This window comes from Anolis carolinensis, chromosome 1 (genome assembly GCF_035594765.1).
Source record: "Anolis carolinensis isolate JA03-04 chromosome 1, rAnoCar3.1.pri, whole genome shotgun sequence".
NCBI classification, from domain to species: Eukaryota; Metazoa; Chordata; class Lepidosauria; order Squamata; family Dactyloidae; genus Anolis; species Anolis carolinensis.
Genome location: NC_085841.1, coordinates 172522207 through 172542042, shown reverse-complemented (window position 1 = coordinate 172542042; position 19836 = coordinate 172522207). Strand labels below are relative to the sequence as shown.

The following is a 19836-nucleotide window of genomic DNA, read 5'->3' as shown; positions in this document are numbered from 1 at the left end:
CAGAAAGCTACGGTGGTACGGTCATGTCATGAGAAGAGAATCAACATCACGAGCACAAACAACGCTACATTTGGAGACTGCAGGATGACGACCATGTGGACAGCCAAAGAAAAGATGGATGGACACCATCAACTAAGACATGCGTGCTGCCAACCTGAAAGCTGAGGCTGCCCAAAACAAAGGCCTTTGGAAATGACAGTCACAAGGCTAACTCTTCCATGGAAAAATAGCTTAGAAAGAAGATACATTGTTAGATATCTACAGGTGCAGAGTGTTGCTCTGTAATTTGGAGAAGGCTTCTGTTCTGGCACTGGTTAACCAAAGGCTAACATACAATCCGTATCCACAGTTTCTGCATCCACAGATTTAATCTCCCCATTTTTGGTTCAATCCCAAAAGCAACCCTTGATTTTTGCCATTTTACTACCCAATTGTATGTAATGGGATTTGAGCATCCACGGATTTCGATATGCATAGAGGCCCTGGAACCAAACCCCAGCAGATTCTGAGGGCCAACTGCAAATTGCTACATCAGTGTGGTTTAAAGGTGCTCGACTAGGGGTGCATCTACACTGTAGAATTAATGCAGCTTGGCACCACTTTAACTGCTATATTTCAATGCTGTGAGTTGTTGTTTTGCAAGGCCTTCTCTGCCAAAGAGTGCTATTGCGATGCCAAACTACTACCATGATTCCATAGCACTGAGGCATGTCAAACTGGCTTAATTGTACACTGTAGATGCACACTAGGGTTCCAAAAGCCCATTTGGTGCGCAAGTATGCTTGTCTTCTTTTCAGTGTTAATAAAATCAAAGAGAGGGAACCAGTGTTGGGTGTACGCCTCAGTGCTTTCGTGTCCTCTGTGTCCTCTGATGGAATGTGAAAGCTTTTCCATCAGTATTAAATTGCAAATGCTGTTTGTGCGTATGTGCCTTCAAGACATGTGGACTTATGGCATGAATTAGGGAAGAAATACGTAGAGGTGGTTTATCCTGTTTCTTTGTGTCAAATATAACCTACAGCATTCATTGCATGGGCTTTAGGTGTTGTTTATTAATGCCTAGACCAATAGTTCTCAAACAAAGTAAAACACATTATATGTAAAGTTTAATTTCCATACTGTGCCACAACCAAGTGAAAGAAGCAATTGTACATGCTTCTTAACTAAGTAACAGCAACCATAACATGGAGGGGGATAGGTTGGATACAAATCCTCACTCTGATAAGTGAAAACAGCTTAATCACCTTCAGGAAGTTAAACAGGTGGGGGATTATATTTCCCATTCCCTACATGAGTTTCCCAACACTTCTTCAAACGTTGTAAAGAATATAGTTAAAACAGAAAGCTAACTTAGTGAATGCACTCAAGGGACCTGATTTGCCAAATTTGGTAGGTTAGAGAATAATTTAATACAGGCTGAGTATTACTTATCTGAAATGCTTGTGATCAGTAGTGGTTTCGATTTGGAATGCCTATATTTACACATACTGTATATTATTTCCATTATGAGAGATCTTAAGAGATGAGGAGTCCAAGGACCCTTCCAGACAAGTCCTATATCCCAGGATCTGATCCTAGGTTTTCTGTTTATCCCAGATTATCTGACAGTACAGACCCATATAATTCAGTTCAAAGCAGAAAATCTGTGATCAAATCCTCAGATATTGTGCTTGGATGGAAGGGCCCTTAAAGGTCAAATACATATTATTATTATTATTTTAAAAGGAACAGGATAAAAGTGCTGAAGGAAAAGAAGTTGGCCAATGTCCTGGGCGAGTTTTGCAAGCTATGCAAGAAAGTGGATGGCGGTGGCTCCTAAGGAGGCAAATTGGCCTGGTCAGAATATCCCCGCCTGTTAGAACTAGGACCCCTTCCACACAGTTGTATAAAATCCACATTGCACGGGATTATATGGCGGTGTGGACTCAGGGCCCTTCCAGACAGGCCCTATATCCCAGGATCTGATCCCAGGTTTTCTACATTAAACTGGATTATATGAGTCCCCACTGCCAGATAATCTGGGATAAGCAGAAAACCTGGGATCAGATCCTGGGGTATAGGGCCTGTATTGGAAGGGCCCACAGATAATCCAGTTCAAAGCAGATATTTTGGATGATCTGCCTTGATATTCTTGGGGACCCTTCCACACAGCTGTATAAAATCCACATTAAACCGAATTATATGGTAGTGTGGGCAAAGATAATCCAGTTCAAAGCAAATATTATGGATTATCTGCCTTGATATACTGGGTTATGTGGCTGTGTGGGAAGGCCCTAGAAGGCCAACTAGACTGCAAAGGATCAGGCTGTGTGGCCTTTCCATGTTCCCATATTTTACACTTTTGCTTCAATGTCAAGAGACCTAGACAGGGGTCAAAAGCATTAAGAGTGTTAATTATCCTGAAGTTGATCAGTACTTTTTATTTCACAACTAACTTCATGAAAGCTATCCCATGGAAAAAGTTTATGTAAATTTCCAATAAAATTACTAATAGAAACACACATATACTGGTGTACATACATATTTAGTATTACACTGAGTGGAAACGATTGAACAAAGAACCAACCCCCCTTTGCGCATGTGTCAACTGCCGCCTCTCAGGTAGCGCGTGACTGCTACGTCAAACACAGCGCAAAGGCGTTATCGGCTGCAGATCCACCCTCCCCCTTCTCCTATTAACGGACGCAGAGCTGAGGGCGGTCTCGGTGCATTGTGGGAATGGTAGTATCTTTAAGCTTGGCGTTTCACTCTGCGCCGCCTCCTGGTGTTAGAGCAAAGACTACAACTCCCAGAGGGTGCGGGGGCGTATGAGCGCGCGGCGGTTTCCTCCGCCCCCTTTTGACTGCCTTTGGAGCGGCGCTTTCTCCTCTCGCGTCTTGCTGTGAGCGGTGACTGAGCGCAGAGGTGACCCCGAGGAGTCAGTCAGTTTGTCAGTGGGGCCGGCTGCTTTCTCCGTTTCTTCGCCATGGTTCGTGGGGCCGGGCTCATTGAAAGGGAAGGGCAGGGAAGACTGGGAGGAATTAGGGACACGTCCTTCTCTACTGTCAGAGGGAGAAGGAGAATAGAAGACGTGGGTGGGTGGGTGAATGGATGGATAAATGGGCTTCCCATCCTGCTTGCAGTGAAGCCTTCTGGGGGTTTTATTGGCCAGATTTGATATGAGAGGGGTTTGCCCTTGTCCTGAGGCCGAGAGAGTATGGCCCTTCCACACATCTGTATAAAATCCATATTGAACTGGATTATTTGGCAGTGTGGGCTCCGATAACCCAGTTCAAAGCACAGATTGTGGATTATCTGTCTTGATATTCAGGGTTATATGGCTGTGTGGAAGGGCCCTGAGAGAGTATGACTTGCTTAAGGTCACCCTGGTAGAGCAGGGATTTGAACCTTGGTCTACAACGCTCCAATCACTACATAAGTTCCTTTACTTCAAAAAATACTCTTAGCCTGGATTGCAGTTAAGAGTTAGAAGTGTGGGAAAAGCTGGCACTTGGTCTTGAACGCTTTAATCCCCCCAAGGAGTCCCTGGTGTGATAGAAATCAACCTAGTACTGTATTAGATGAGAGGCAGCTTGGACCAAAAGCAAGCTCAGAACTGCCAAATGTCCTATGTAACTGCCAGTTAGCTAGGCAACTCATTGGAAACATCTAGGTTAGGTGTTTTGTAACAAGCCTTGAGCCTTTACTGACTCTACTGGCTCCCTCTCTATATATCTTTAGAAAAGAACTAAAAACCTGGACGTGGAAGCTCTGTCAAATACCTATGGTTTTTAACTGGTTTTGCCTCTGGGGTGCAATACGTTTTTAAATTCAGTGCAAATTTTTAAACTTTGTATTGTGATACTGTTATCTTAATAGTTATGATACTGTTATGTGATAGTATTATGTTAGGAGCCCCCAGTGGTTCAATGGGTTAAACCCTTGTGCCAGTAGGACTGCTGACCAACAGGTTAGCGGTTCAAATCCGGGAAGAGCAGGTGAGCTCCCTCTGTCAGCTCCAGCTCCCCATGCGGGGACATGAGAGAAGCCTCCCACCAGAATGGTAAAACATCAAACATCCTGGCGTCCCCTGGGCAATGTCCTTGCAGATGGCCAATTCTCTCACGCCAGGCGCAACTTGCAGTTTCTCCAGTCGCTCCTGACACGAAAAAAAAACTGCTTATGATTGTTGGTTATATATTATGTCCTGTCTTTTTGCCATTCTGGCTACCCTGGGAAGAAGGCAATTCCAGAAACGAGGGGTAGCCACTGAGAAGGAAGGCCCGCTCTCTGTTTCCCACCAATCATGCTTGAGATGGAAGTGGGACCGAGAGAAGGGCCTTTCCTGAAGATTTCATAGCCCGTGCAGGTTCGTACAAGGAGATGCAATTGGCCAAATAGCCTGGGCCTGAACTGTCTAGGGCTTTAAAGATCATAATCAGCACTTTGAATTGTGCCCGGTAACACACTGGCAGCCAGTGGAGCTGCTGCCACAGGGGTGTTGTCAACTCTCTGCAGCCAGCCCCAGTGAGCAACCTTGCTGTAGCTCTTTCTATTTCTTCAACTCCATCCAACACAGGCTGGATCCCTATTCCCTGACCTGCCTTCCAACCTTTCTCAGCAGTTTCATGTATATGTTAAACAGCATGGGGGACAAAATGGAACAAAAGGTTAGATGATTGTTGTTTTGTGATAAGTCTTGAGCCTTTACTGACTCTACAGCTGAAGTGAAATGACATAGCTTCTCTAGGGCCCCTTTTACATGGCCCTATAATCCAAATTATCAAAGTAGATAATCCATATGAACTGGATTATATGAGTCTACACTGTCATATAATCTGGTTTAAAGCAGATAGTTTGGATTTTATATGTTACTGTCGAAGGGACCTATCTATATAGTACTGCAGAGAACCATTCCTAAACTACAATAGTCTGCTGCTGCTGCTTGCACCCATTAGAAGAAGCACATAGGTAGCCTGCAGGGTTGGGTGGGTGTGCGCATGAGCATACAGGAACATCATTTCAAACTAGATGTCCTTGGAGGTTGCAAAAAACTAGGTTTTGGCTGTATGGCACTTGAGGGAACAGCTGCAGAAGGATTTGCATGGCTAGCCCAAGGACAATGTCTCATTTATCTTTCTGTATGTGCTGCGTGATGCAGAAGAATCTCTAGGATGTTTCTCTCTTCAAGAGGGCATGTTGCATTTCCGTATCTTGTAGGATCTGTAATGTCAAAATGTTGAAACTTGATCACAATTACTATAGACATGAAGTAAATTGTTGTTGCATATTAATCACGTATGAACTGTTATAAGATTGTAGAAACCACTGGCAAATCCTCATTAGCAATGAATGACCACAGGGGTGCTCATTAGGCCTGCAGTTTGTAATTCAATTAGGCAGGAATGTTATTTATAAATGATCTGACACCATATCCAGACCTCTTACCAAAACTAGGCATTACCAGTTTGTGTAATCTAAAATGCTACAAAGTGCTGTATTTGGTATGCTACTTTGGTTTTACTTAAGAATAAGACCAATGCTCTGACATCATCAGGATTAAATCTTGTACTGGATTATGAGGAAACAGCTGCAGTCAAAAACCATCAGCTGCTTTTGCTGGCAGTTTGTTCCTTATACTTGTTTTTCCCTCTCTAGTAGCTCTTGTAAACTAATGTTTTTCTCCATGTGGTTTAAACTGGAAGGGCTTCTTTTCCAATTTTTTTTTTTGCACAACTAGGTGATTCTGAAGTTAGTAGGCATGGCAGTATAGCACATTATCCTTATCTAATGTATGCTGTTTGTACCCTGTTGTTTGTATCAAAGACCACGCAATCTTAGCAGCCTGATCCTGGGAGTTTCTGTGCTGCGAAAATGTGCCTTAGCATTGTCAGGCTGCTTTCTGCTATTCCAACTGGAATAGGTCCATACTGCTAAAATTTACGTATTGCTCAGTGATTATAATCTTGTGCAAGCAAACAAAGCCATGTCAGGTACTTCTCCTTCCCGTTTCATTTCATCTCATCTCAGAAATCAGATCCAAATAATTTATTTCTGAGTTGCTATGCAACTTGATTTTTTTAAATTTCCCACCTTTTTGATCTGTCTGATGCTTTAACCTGAGGGGTTACTTTTATGGCCCTGGTTTTACCCTCCCTGTTCCCAAGTATAGTTTATGGCATTTAATGGTCGCTCCTATGTAGTATGCAGACATTTGGGAAGTTTTGTTCTTAGTCATTTTAAGGTAGAAATCAAATTCATATTGCATTTGAATAGAGTTTATGCTGTTTTGGAGGTGGGAATACTTATTGCTTTTGCTGGCTGTTTTCTGCATTCTGGGAAGTCATTTGTTCTTACATCTTACCATCTTTTCACTCCTGCAAACCTTTTAATGAAGCCACATTTCCTTTCTCAATCTTTTCTTCTTTCACTTAGAGAAAACTATTTTTTTTCAGGAGAAAAGTTGTCCAAGTTATTTTAGAATTACAAGGTCAGCCTGAATCTTAGTGGTAGTCAGATGTAGAGGAAATCCATTGAATCAATTGCTGAATGGGGAGTCAGCTCTTACAATACTCCCACTGATTATAAGGGTCTATTTTATATGAGATTGTCTGCAAAATTTGGGCCATTAGCTATTCAGTGTCCTTCAGCTAGTGCTTAAGCACATCTTTTTGTGATGTGTGTATACCATGCCCACATATAGGTTGATATATTTAGTAAGGAACTGATAAAACCACATCTGAATGTTCCTTGCCTAATAAAACTGTTAAATTCTTGGGTCGTCATAAGTAGACAGTCACCTTGAAGATAGTCACACCTATGTAGCTATACAAGATAATACTGGATGAAACATCTATTTTTTTGATAAAATAACGTTTGATAGATAAAGTGAATGCTGTGGATATAGTATATCCTGATTTCAGTAAGGCTTTTGACAAGATTCCCCATGCCATTCTCAAAAAGAAGCTACTAAAATGTCAGCTGAACAGTGCTACTATGAGGTGGATTGGGATTTGGTTTGGCCAAATGGCTTCTCATCATCCTAGAGAGAAGTGACCAGTGTTGTGCCACAGGGTTCTGTCCTAAGCTCAGTGCCGTTCAACGTCTATATCAATGACATGGATGATGGAATAGAATGCATGCTTATCAAAATTGCAGATGACACCAAATTGGAAGGGATAGCTAATATTCCAGAGGACCTTGACAGATTAGAGCAGGCATGGGCAAACTTTTTGCCTTGGGACTGCATTGTGAGCCCGACTGAGTGGGCCGGGAGGGAGAGCGACCGGGCATGTGCTGGATGGGACGGGCCCGGGAGGGAAAGGGCTTATGAGAGAGTGGGGCTGGGAGGGGTGGGGCTAGGCCTGGGCCATCCTCAGGTTGTTCTCCTGGCATCCTCCGGTTGGGAGGAAAACGAGACATGCAGCGACTGCCCTGATCCTGCTTCCCTGATCTTTGGGTGGTCGTCTTGGCATTATGTCAGGAGCAGAACGAGACAGGCAACGTCCGAGAGTACTCTGGAGGCCTCTCAGCCACTGCATGTCTTCTTCGGCTCATCCTCTTGGCATAAAGACGGGGCAATTTGCACTATCCTTATGCTGGGAGGAGGGCGAGACATGCGGTGGCTGAGAGCTCTCCATAGGGCTCTCAGCTGCTGCGTGTCTTCCTCTCTATCCTTTCTGCATAAGGATGTGGTGGGCCACCGTGTCCTTATACCAAGAGGACAGGGAAAATGAGGAGGGTCTGAAGTAAGTGCCCAGGGGGCTGCATCTGGTTTGCCCATGCCTGGATTAGAGAGCTTGGCCAAAACTATCAAAAGGAATTTCAACAGGGAGAAATGTACTAGACTTTGCCAATAAAAATGAAATGCAGAAATATAGAATGGGGCACACTGTCTTGAAAATAGTACACATGAAAGGGATCGAGGATTCTTAGTAGAGCACAAGCTGAACATGAGTCAACATTGTGATGTAGCAGCTTATATGATTCTAGGTTGTATCAATAGGAGTATACTGTGTCCAGTTGTGGGCACCACAATTCCAGAAGGATATTGACAAGCTGGAACAGGTCCAGAGAAGGGCAACCAAAATTATCAGTTTTGGAAGGCAAGCCCTATGAGCTGCTTAGGGAGCTGGGGATGTTTAGCTTGGAGAAAAAATGCTTAGAGGTGACATGATAGCCATGTTTAAATATTTGAAGGGTGTCACATTGAGGAAGGAAGGGAATTTTCTGCTGCTGTAGAGACTAAGATATGAAGCAATGGATTCAAATTGCAAGAAAAGAGATTTAATCTAAATATTGGGAAAACATCCTAATGGTAAAAGCTGATTGGCAGTGGGATATGCTGCCTCAGAATGTGATGGAATCTCCTTTTCAGGAAGTTTTTAAACAGTTATTAAACAGCCATCTACCAGGAGTGTTTTGATTGTATTTTTCTGCATGAGAGGGTTAGACTGGATGGCCCTGTGATCTCTTCCAACTTTATGACTCAGCCTGATGCTAATTACTGAAACTTAAAATATCTTTTCTATTGCAGTCTAAACCAATCAGAGTTCTGGTGACTGGTGCTGCGGGACAGATAGCCTATTCTCTGCTCTACAGCATTGCTAAGGGCGATGTCTTTGGTAACAATCAGGTAATAGATTAAAGGAATTTAATTGTACTAATAAGTAGCAATGAATAATCTAAGGATAATCTTGGAAACTTGTATCAAACATAGATAGCAAGAATAAGGCACCAAATTATACTAACTTAGCTTCAGATTCTTTTATAGTACAGTACTGAAGTTTCATTATGGAGAAAAAAAGTCCATGTTTTGCTGCATGCTGTATGTTTCAGGTGCAGAACCGTAAATGGGAATTCAACATGTTGGCATTTTACATTGTATATTTCACTAGTATGGTGATCCATATGGTGTTATCTATAGAAACTGATCAGTCTAATTTTCTGTATACTTACTTTACTATGTTATCAAATATTTATTGTGTTAACTAATTTACACATTCATCAATTTCTCTACAGCCACTTGTTCTTGTTCTGTTGGATATCACTCCCATGATGACTGTATTGGATGGTGTACTTATGGAATTGCAAGATTGTGCTCTTCCTCTGTTAACAGGTAAAAAATAATAACTTAGTAGGGTGATCCTAAGATATGCTATCTTTATGTTTATGGTATGTTTAAAGTCTATAGGCCAATGGGTCAGCACAAGATATTGTACTGTTTTAATATTATTTAATAGTGTAGATATTATCAAGTTGCCATTTTGTAAATGAAGGCTATCAGCTTGCATAAGGAACAAGGTGCTAGATTTGAAAGGCAAACAGTCAGTGCAACCCTAGAAGGTTTAATCTTTAGTGGCTGGAAAAAAACAATTAGTAACTGAACTGAGGCAGTTGATTCAGTTTTAATATTGAAACTATGAACTAGTGCTACTTTACTAGTTCATAGTTTAAATTTTACGAGAGACTAGTTGCAAATTGTTGCATGCTGATTCAGTGTTTTATACATCACTGTAGTACAGCTAATTTTGATGATTAAGGCCTCTTTTACTCACCTAATAAACTGATCAGTGAGTGATGAAGTTGCTTTATGGTGATGGATGATAGTGCTGCCTATTTTATATAAATAGCAGCACCATTTTTCTGTTTTTTGTTGTTTGTTGTTGTAAAGATGTGACAGGGAGGAATCCTTTTGATCCCACCGCTGCCACCAATTGTAAAGAGGTGAGGCAGGGAGGAATCTTTTTATTCACTTTTAAATCAATTATGTTATTATATATTTAACTATCCCACCATACAGTTGCCACCAATTATGAAGATGTCAGGCAGAGGATGGTTATTCTTTTTAAGTGATCTTAGGTACTGAATTAGTGATGTTGCTTAGCTTAGAATATGAGTGTGACAGAGACTTAGATGGTTTAAAGAACAAAAACAAGTTTATTCAGGTACAGAGCTTAGTGGTTCAATAACTTCTTAAAGGCACTTAAATAACAGTTACAATAGATGTTGAGGTGTTCCAACTCCAAAATACTTTCTCCTCTCACTTCAAACTAATAACTGATCACTTAGATCCACTGGGATTACTTCCCCTTACTTCACAGCCTCCACAAATAACCCTAAACAAGTCACCCAACTTGCTTAGTCTGGCCTATTAGAGGTCTGTCTCCCTGTTTCCCTAATCTGGAACCAGTCTTTCTCCTGTGACTAAAAATCACAGACTGCCTAAAATAAGTCACCTTATTTCAGAATTGACTCAAATTCCCTCATTTGAGCCACCCTGATCCTCCACTTGAGAATCAGTCTTCACTGTAATTCCACCATTACAGACTGCCCTGTTTTTAAAATGTTCCCTCCTTTTTTCCCCCCTTCAAATGGCGGTTGGCTCCGCCCCCGTTACTATGGTAACCTGCCTTAGAATGCTAAGATGGCTACCTTCCCCTACATATTATCAACTCTAATACTTACCCATTTTAAACATAGCCAAACCTGTTTAAACAAAATCAAACAAACATGTCATCCATAAATCAAAATAAAACACACTTCTTTACAGTTGTTTTTTAAAAATTATGTTTTGTATCAGTTGTTTTTTTTTTAAATTCTATTTTATAAACTACTATGGTGCCAAAAAAAGGCCCATATAGTAAAAAATTCAAATTATGTTGTATGTTTGCAAAGAAGACCTATTTCCAAGCCATGCAGGGGGTTGGACTGGATGGCCCTTGTTGCCTCTTTTCTCTCTATGCTTCTATGAAAATTAAAGTGCCAGTTATAACCTATAAGACATACTTATTTGATCCTGACTGTTTGAAGAGCTGTATTCTTCCATACGAAACTGAGCTCTTTGGCTATATCCTTTGTCTTGGCTCTACTCTTATCTGTTGAGAACACCAGAGTGAGCTTTCTTGCTGTTTTTCCTAGCCTTTCGACCTCCCTTCCTAAGGAGTATAGAGAGATCCTCTTCTTGTTATTCTTCTTGTAGCAGACAAATACATTTTTGTTCTGATGAGCTTTCAGGAACAACTTTTAATGATGGGCTCTTTATCTTCACCATATTTGTTTATAACCTGTGTTCTTCTCAGTTTCAAAATCAAAGTGGCTTACAACTGTTGAAACAAATGTAGCTAAACAGTCACTTCTTAAAAAGATTAAAATGCAATTAAACTGCCAATAAAATTAAAGTTAAAAACATAACAGTTAGAGAAAACAAAGACCGTACAGCACTTTGTTCAAAGTCTATTCCACTTGAAAAATCTGTTTTCCAACATCTACTAAAACAAAAAGTCTTTGTTTGCCTGTAGAAAGATAGCAAGGTGAGTCCCAATCTAATCTCCAGTGGAATGAAGTTTCAAAGCCTGGGAGTAACCTCTCTTATGTTCTCACAAAATGTACAAATGAGGATGATGGGACAAAGAGAAAAGCTGACTAGAAGATCTCAGATTTCCTCAATCTGAGGAAACAGATTGGTAACCAATGGAGTTGTTGCAGCAAGCAATTTATGTGTTTCCTGTAAACCAGGGGTACACAACCTGTGGCCCTCCAGGTGTTTTGGATTTCAGCTTCCAGAATTCCTGACCATTGGACCAAGCTGGCTATGACTTCTGGGAGTTGGAGTTCCAAACCCCAGGAGGACCACAGCTTACGTACCACTTCTGTAAACAGACCCAGTTAACATTGGTTGCAATGCTTTGAACTGCCTGAAGTTTCTGAACATTTTTCAAAAGCAGTCTCATATTGAGGGCATCACCTTAGTCCGATCAGGATGCAACTAAGTTTGTGTCATTGCAGCTAGATCCGGGATCTCTAGGAATAGGTGTGGGCTGACACACAAATCTTAACTGTTCAAAAGCACTTATGGCAAAATCTGAGCTTCTAGTCTCAGGATTGAATTCATGAGTACATCTAAGCTGCAGGTCTGAACCTTCAGGAGGTGTGTAACCTCGTCCTCTACAGACGTAATCCTTTTTTTATACCCTGGCCTTTGATTAACTGCTAGCACTGCTCCTACCCATTCAGCCAATTGCCCTGCAGCTTTTTTGACAAACCAAAAAGGCAAGGATATCAAATACATGTGTGGCAGCTCTCACCTTTCAAAGAACCCTATTCACTTGCTCAGACAGTATGGATGCTGCTGATTAATTTTTGAATTTCTTAATGAATTATTTAAATGAAATGTTATTTCATTTAACAATATTCTTTTCAGTGTTTTGAGTGTTTTTTCTAATGTATACTAAAACAGGAATAAGTTAATGCCAGCACCGATTATAATACTGTATTGCCACCTTTTCCTTAGCATTGAAGACATTTTCCCCTCAAAATATTAGCATTAATTTGTCTGTCTGATATAATTGCTGCTGTTTTCCTGTCTGCTTATAGAGGTAATTGCAACTGACAAAGAAGAGGTGGCGTTCAAAGACCTTGATGTAGCCATCCTGGTGGGCTCCATGCCAAGAAAAGAAGGCATGGAACGGAAAGATCTTCTCAAGGCTAATGTGAAAATTTTTAAGTCCCAAGGCGCTGCATTGAATAAGTTTGCAAAGAAGACGGTTAAGGTGAATAAGACTGTTGTAATGTGTAAGAAAAGAAAATGAGCTGCCATATGAGAATTTGGTAGTTCTGCATGTGAAATGGAGATACAGTAGAGTTCCAGTTATCCGACGTACCGTATTTTCTGACATGCCAGGCTGCGTGGCCCGGGGTGTTTGCCGGAGGGCTGAGACTCTTCCTGCTGGCAAGCACTTGGCACTTTGGAGAAGCCCGGTGTGTGTTGCTGCCTAGCAACATGCACCAGGCTTCTCTAAACCAGGTGTTTGCCGGAAGGACAAGACTTTTCCCTTCGGCAAGCACCCAACTTGCCGGGAGGGTTAATAGGGCCTCCCTATTATCCAACAGTTTGGATTATCTGACATTCGGCCCTCCCGTTTATGTTGGATAACCAGAACTCTACTGTACTATTACTGGCTCTCCCTTACAGGACAGCTATAATAAATGAAGTGTTGTGAACATTCAAAACATACTTTATATTCAAAGCAACATTATGCTAGGAGAAATATAACATTTTTAGAAATACATTTTTAATCTACCTATGTCTTTTAAAAGGAAGAAAGGACTATTCTGATGAAGTATGTATTTTCTATATACGGAGTTTGTTTCCAAAAGGTACCAAAACCACAAAAAATGAAAAATCAGCTATAGATGGCAGCACATTGCTGACTAGGAGAAAAATATTATGTACAGATCAAAACTATCAAAATGTACCAGATCAGTTGGAAAATTGCATTTTATAACAAAAGAATGCATATTTTTGTCACATTTTTTGTCTCCTGTAAATTTTGTTCAGATGGTTTTTGGTATCTTTTGGAAACTCCACATATACCATACGTGACACTAGTTGCATTAAGAACACTAAGTTATTAACTATTTTGAGAAATAAACCTTGTTTCTGTTCAGGTGGACAATGAAGTTGTCATGAAAGTTAATCTCAGGTTGGTACAGGGAAGCAATCCACTTTACTCATGAGTTAATCCTACATGCCAGCTGAATAGGCAGACATCTAAATGCTTTTTTTAGTTACTACTGTTAGACTCCTTCACAGGACAGTTACGTAGTTATGTAGTTTGGTTACCAATGTCCTTAGAGCTGAAATGGTGGCTGATGGATTTGAATGTAGGCAAAGGGGCCCTCATTACTGAATCAGGACTTAGTACAGGTTATGACATAAATGAGACTCACCAGCTGGAGGGCACACTGCATTGGTCAGTTAGCTAGAGATGGTGAAGTGTGACAGGAAAAAAGCAAAATACACAATGTGGGGCGTAGGAAACATGCGGTTAGCTTTAATGACATTTGTAGAAATGCTTTGGGGTCATCACACTCAAGGGGTAATAGACCACATGATAGTACAGGAATAAAACAAGTTGTTCAAATAGACCAAGAGGAGTTTTGACTCAATAATCAGCTTATCTCTAGTTAAATGTACAGGCAGGCTATCTCAACTGGAACATATTACATGCAAGAGAATGGTCTCTATGCAGAAGTGACCATTCAATTGAGCAAGTTTAGAAATCCCTTTTGCATAGATTTGTTTGTGTCTGTAAATAATTAGAAATATTCTTCCATTCAATGATAGAAGTGCACTAGCCTTCGATGCTCCATCAATTCCATGGGCTAAAGGGTGCCTTTATGTATTTCTACCAATAATTTTTTACAGAATTTTAAAAGAAACATTCAGTTCATGTAGTATTAATCACTCCCTTTTGACCCAGAAGGCAATGGTTTCCCCTAGCACTGCCATTAGCAATAGCTCCACCATGGAAGTTACTAAAATGGCGAGATCTGCAGAGCCAGTGTATCATCCAAATCCAGATTGGTTGACTGTAGTGGCATGGACTTTAAAATGTTTAGAACAATGGGGTTACTCTACAAAGATTGTTGCAGATATCCTGGATTTCACAAGAGAATCAACACAAAATACGTACACAACAGAACTTGGAAAACTTTTGTGTAGTGATACCAATTTAGAACAATTAAAATGGGCAATGTTCAGATTATGCACACATTGGAGTTCCAACAAGAGGAGTTAAAGAAGGGCTTGAGACCAAACACACTAAAACAGATGCATTATCCTGTTGTGCCCCCCCCCCAAACCAAATTTGTAACTACAGTACTACCTGTAGTTCTAATACTTTCTTGGTACTGGTGAATCACTGCAGTGTTTCACAAGATAACTAAATTCCTGTTTTGACTATTGCTGTTCATCCTATGTAAAGTTTCCTACATGATAGACCTTTGTTAATTACCTAACATTTAATGTAATTAAGCCTAACTTTTGTTCTCTCAGGTGGTTGTGGTTGGCAATCCAGCCAACACCAACTGTCTTATTGCTTCCAAGTCTGCTCCCTCCATCCCAAAAGAGAATTTCAGCTGTTTAACTCGTTTGGACCACAACAGGGCAAAGTCCCAGGTGAGAATGGACTTCTATGTCTAGAGCACACTCATCATTTTCTTTAATATGAGCTGTCTTGGAAACACTGTACAGGTATATCTCATTTAACAAAACAAAGATGTGTTCCTGGGCATTCCCTTTTTTAACAGAAAATCTGGTACAGATAACATATAAAGAATAGGAATAGTTTCCTATACTGCAAGAAAAGAATGGTAGTTTAACTTGTTTCAGCAAATATTATCTCAAACTATATACACATATAAAATGAAACTGCCAGGCCAGCTGCATAAGTAAACAAAAAACGTTGTGAAGCTTCTAGAGACCACTTGAAAGCATCTTCTAGAATTCATCAAGAGTTTTTTTTTCACCAGCCTCCATTTTTTTTGTGATTTCTATTTTTAAGTCCAAACTTACAATCTATGGTTTTACAAAAGGCATTGGTAGCTGGTGATGCATTCTGATTTGCTTTCCTCTTTTATCTCTGCTGTTCATGTAATGGATTCTGTATACAGCTGCTGTTTATTTTGTCTGTTATAATCAAACACATAACTGCTACAGTAGAAATGGCTTGAATATGATTCTATTCTTTCCCAACTCCAGCTTCATCACACTGTTTACTACAAACACCTGCGTTTCTCCATTCTCCTACAACAGTAGTTCCCAACCTTTGGTCCTTTTGGACGTCAGCTTCCACAATTTCTAATAGCTGGAAAGATAGTTGGGATTTCTGGGAGTTGAAGTCCAAAACACCTGGAGGACCAAAGATTGGGAACCAATGTCCTACACCATCATACCGATGCCAGTACTGCTAAAAAGCATACAGCTAGATAGAAGACAAGGAGGAAAGTGGGGATATGATGAACATTAAAAGGCTTCATAAAAACGACTGCTTTGTTGGAGACTTTGTTGACTGAAGTATTTCTGTATTTGATTAAATCTTGGAAGTTTAAATTATTAATCAATTATGAGACATTTTCTCTTTTGTATCAAACTAGATTGCCCTGAAAGTTGGTGTGACTGCCAAAGATGTGAAGAATTGCATTATCTGGGGGAATCACTCCTCTACTCAATATCCAGATGTTAACCATGCCAAGGTGAAAGTGCAAGGGAAAGATGTTGGAGTTTATGAAGCTGTGAAGGACGATAATTGGCTGAAGGGTGACTTCATCACAGTAAGTTACATTTTAGGGGCATCATCTTCAGTAAAAGACTGAGGTTTACTTGTATTCCATATAATTTGATCAAGTGATCAGTGTTGGTATCTTGCACACCTTGCACAAAGGACATACGTTATGCCCCATAAATGAACTCAACCTTGTGTAATGAAGCTACATAACAAGATTGGGACCAAGGTATTTGTGTTTCTTCCATTACAAAGCTTTACGATATCTTAATTAAAGGCTTCATTCAGCCTAGATTTGGCACAGTTATTCTAAGATTGTGCAAGCTATATTGGGTAGACATTGGTTCCTATCTTGATAGTAGAGCTACATTCTGTGTGTTGAGCTTCCTAAGAATACCGAGTTTGTACAATAATAAGTACAAATAATTCAGTAATTTCCCTCTGTCAATACTACAGACTGTTCAGCAGCGGGGTGCAGCTGTCATTAAGGCCAGAAAGCTGTCAAGCGCTATGTCGGCAGCCAAAGCAATCTGTGATCATGTGAGAGACATCTGGTTTGGCACTCCAGAGGTAAGCATTGCCCTTGTCCATGAAGCCTTGATCATGCTCTTCGTGATTAGTGCTCACTTAGTAAATATTGGCCAAACATCTGATCAGTAACTCAGTTCTGTGTACGTTTTCATGAACAGTGGGGTAGATATGCTAAAATTGTCCAACATATAGAGAAAAATAGTTTGATAATTTGATCTTTGGTTAAAAGAATACAACGAAACAGCAAGATGCAGAACCTTCCTTCTGAAATATTTTTCCCATATGCATGTTCCTATACTCTTTCATCATAGCATAAATAGATTTCCAACATAGCAGCAAATAGTTGTTCACTCATTGTGCAACAATTGATTAGCACTAGATCAGGAGTGTCAAACCAATTTTCATTGAGGGCCTTTAAAGAGCCATTGAATCCATGGATGGAGAATCCGTGGATACATAGGGCCAACTATTGTTTTTGCATAGTGGTCGGTGCTCATTAGATTTTACCCAGTTTGGGTTCCTGGATGTTATTCAACAACAACTCCCATCACTGTTTATTACCTGCCATGCGGACTGGGGATAATGGGAATTGCAGCCAAACAGCCCTTGTGGCTCTGAGGTTGCGGAAAGGTTAAAGGACATTTTAACATCAGACATAGTATTCACAAGCCCTGTTTCTAAATCCAAACCCCACTCCTGACTAAACAGAACGAACAATAGCCTTTCAGATGTTACTGTATCACAACTCCCATCAGCCCTAGTCATGATGGCTATTGATGAATAAGACAGATGGCCACATAAAATGACATGGCCAGCCGAATTTAGTCTGCGGGCCTTGAGTTTGACACATGTGTGCTAAATCAAAAGTGAGAGGGAAGAATGTGTCTTCTTGATGAATGAATGACTGTAGTGTAATCACACAACCTTGGAAAACAAAACTACATACAACATTATTTTTATGCTAGTATGGTATTCCTTGAAAATCATAGCAGTTCTATAAGTTGATGTACAACTTGAACTACATTAACAGGTCCCAACAGGATTCCAGCCATCGTCTGAATTAATGTTTTATAGAGGGCAGAGGGAGCACCAGCCTAATTTCTTGTGTTTACTTTTCAAAGGGTGAATTTATTTCCATGGGTGTAATTTCTGATGGAAATCCTTATGGTGTTCCTGAAGATCTGATCTATTCGTTTCCGGTTGTTATAAAAGTATGTAACATTTTTTTGAAGCACCCTTGTTGAACCTTCTATGTAACTGTGATATCTGCTTTTTAAAATACTGATGTCTTTACACCATTTGTGTAGGACTCATAGCTTAGTCTTCATAGTATTTCAACAAAACACCAACACCTTTGAATGTGTGTTGTGCAAAGGGAATGTCTACAGGCTGGGCCACACTCAGGTTATTGTGAGTACCTCATGGCAGCAGTTTCAATACTATTTCTAAAGCACTTGATGTGTTGGATGTGCTCTTGGCAAACACAGACCCTGAATGTGCACTCAAGTCATTGACTTCTCTGTAACACTTGTGTTTATTTTACAACCCTTCAGCTTTGTCCAACAAAAATCCTGGAATTGTAATGGGATAAGGAATTGATTGTTCAAATTCATTAAATTGTAAAATACTGAAGATGGAATGATAAAATAGTATGCCAAAATATAATCTCTAACCTATTTTCTTCAAATTGGATTTAAAGTTTTTTAAAATTGCAGAATTAATGGCTAAATTCAATAGTTAATCCCAGTTAGATGAAAGCCTTTAAACCAAGAAGATTGTGTAATGTTGGCTTTCCAAATTCCCATTGATTCAATGGGCTTATTCTGGTTAGGACTAACAATTGGATTTTTAATTTAATTTTTATTTTATTTATACAGTAAATAAATGCTGTAGAGTTAAAATCTGTTGTGTTTCAATCTTTCTGATATATTCTTTGCAGGATAAAAAATGGAAGCTTGTTGAAGGCCTTCCTATTAATGACTTCTCACGTGAGAAGATGGATTTGACTGCTAAGGAGTTAACTGACGAAAAGGAAACTGCCGTTGAGTTTCTGTCCAGCGCATGACTAAATGCTCACCAAGATGCAGGAGATGGGTCAAACACTGAAGAGTCTAAAAGTCGTCTCTAAAGTCAGCATCGAATATTACTGTATCAGATGTCCCCCCCCCCTTTGTGGCAATCTTTTGATTATTTGCTTTGTTGGTACCTCTGTGCCTGTTATTGAGTGCTCTTAGTAATGAGATGAATGCACAACCTGTTTCGAATGTAGTGTGCAGTCTTGACCAAATCTTGGTTTATTCTTTGCTTCTTACATTGCATAGTACATAGCCTACTTAGCCTCCATTACTGAAAGGCTAGAAACCTTTAAGCTTGATTTACACTAAAAGCACCTCCGTAGTCCTGATGGTAATTTCCATGGAATGGGTTTCAAATTTGGGTTAATCAAGTACAGCTAGATTCACCAGTGGCGTGAGAGGAAGCCTACAGGACATACGTTTATTAGTACTGCAAAAATCTAGATAGGAAATACTGAGTATAATGAATGTACTATGTATTTACAGTCACTAACTTTCTCAAGCAATCGTATTCAAAGCACATTAAATGTTGAGTAGGCACTCCTATTCTGTGGTGGTGTGCTGTGTATTTTGTTTGCATCGAAAGTATGTAAAGTTTCACCAAAGTATGGCTTTGTTATTAAAACAAAGCAGTATGGCTTTATTTCAAATGGGTTTGAAGACTTAACTAGGTAAGAAAGAAGAGTAAGCAGTTTCCGAAATATAAAGTTTCTCAAATTTTGAACTTTTAATTAGAGTTTGATTTTTAAGGAATTGTTACTTAGAGTAGTGTTATTCATTATATGGAATGACTTCCCTGTCTTACAGTAACACACCAAAAATAAAGTGGCTAAGAACACGCTTATTGTGTTGTCGAAGGCTTTCATGGCCAGAATCACTGAGTTGCTGTGAGTTTTCTGGGCTGTATGCTTCTGGAACATGGCCATACAGCCTGGAAAACTCACAGCAACCCAGCATACTTATTTATTATGAAGCTGTCATTAAAGTTAGATACCATATTAATCAACTGCTTTAGTATTCAACTGATCAAATAGATCATGTGTATCAGACGCTAGACAAACGCTACACTAAATCCAGCCTGCCCCGTCCTTTTAGGTGCCCCCCCCCCAGCTGCTGGATTATAACTTCTGTCTTCCTCATCATTAGGCTTCATGATTAGAGCTGATGGGAGTTGCAGTAACACC

The 19836-nt window shown here is 40.1% G+C and overlaps 1 protein-coding gene across 1 annotated transcript; it reads left to right on the top strand.

The window, feature by feature from the left end:
• Nucleotides 1–2808: 2808 nt before the first annotated feature.
• On the top strand, nucleotides 2809–19198 carry mdh1 (malate dehydrogenase 1). Its single transcript, XM_003215189.4, has 9 exons — nucleotides 2809–2968; nucleotides 8516–8614; nucleotides 9001–9097; nucleotides 12355–12530; nucleotides 14819–14941; nucleotides 15919–16095; nucleotides 16503–16616; nucleotides 17699–17788; nucleotides 18517–19198. The coding sequence occupies exons 1-9, from the start codon at nucleotides 2966–2968 to the stop codon at nucleotides 18640–18642; spliced, it is 1005 nt and encodes a 334-aa protein (XP_003215237.1). The 5' UTR covers nucleotides 2809–2965; the 3' UTR covers nucleotides 18643–19198.
• Nucleotides 19199–19836: the final 638 nt, after the last annotated feature.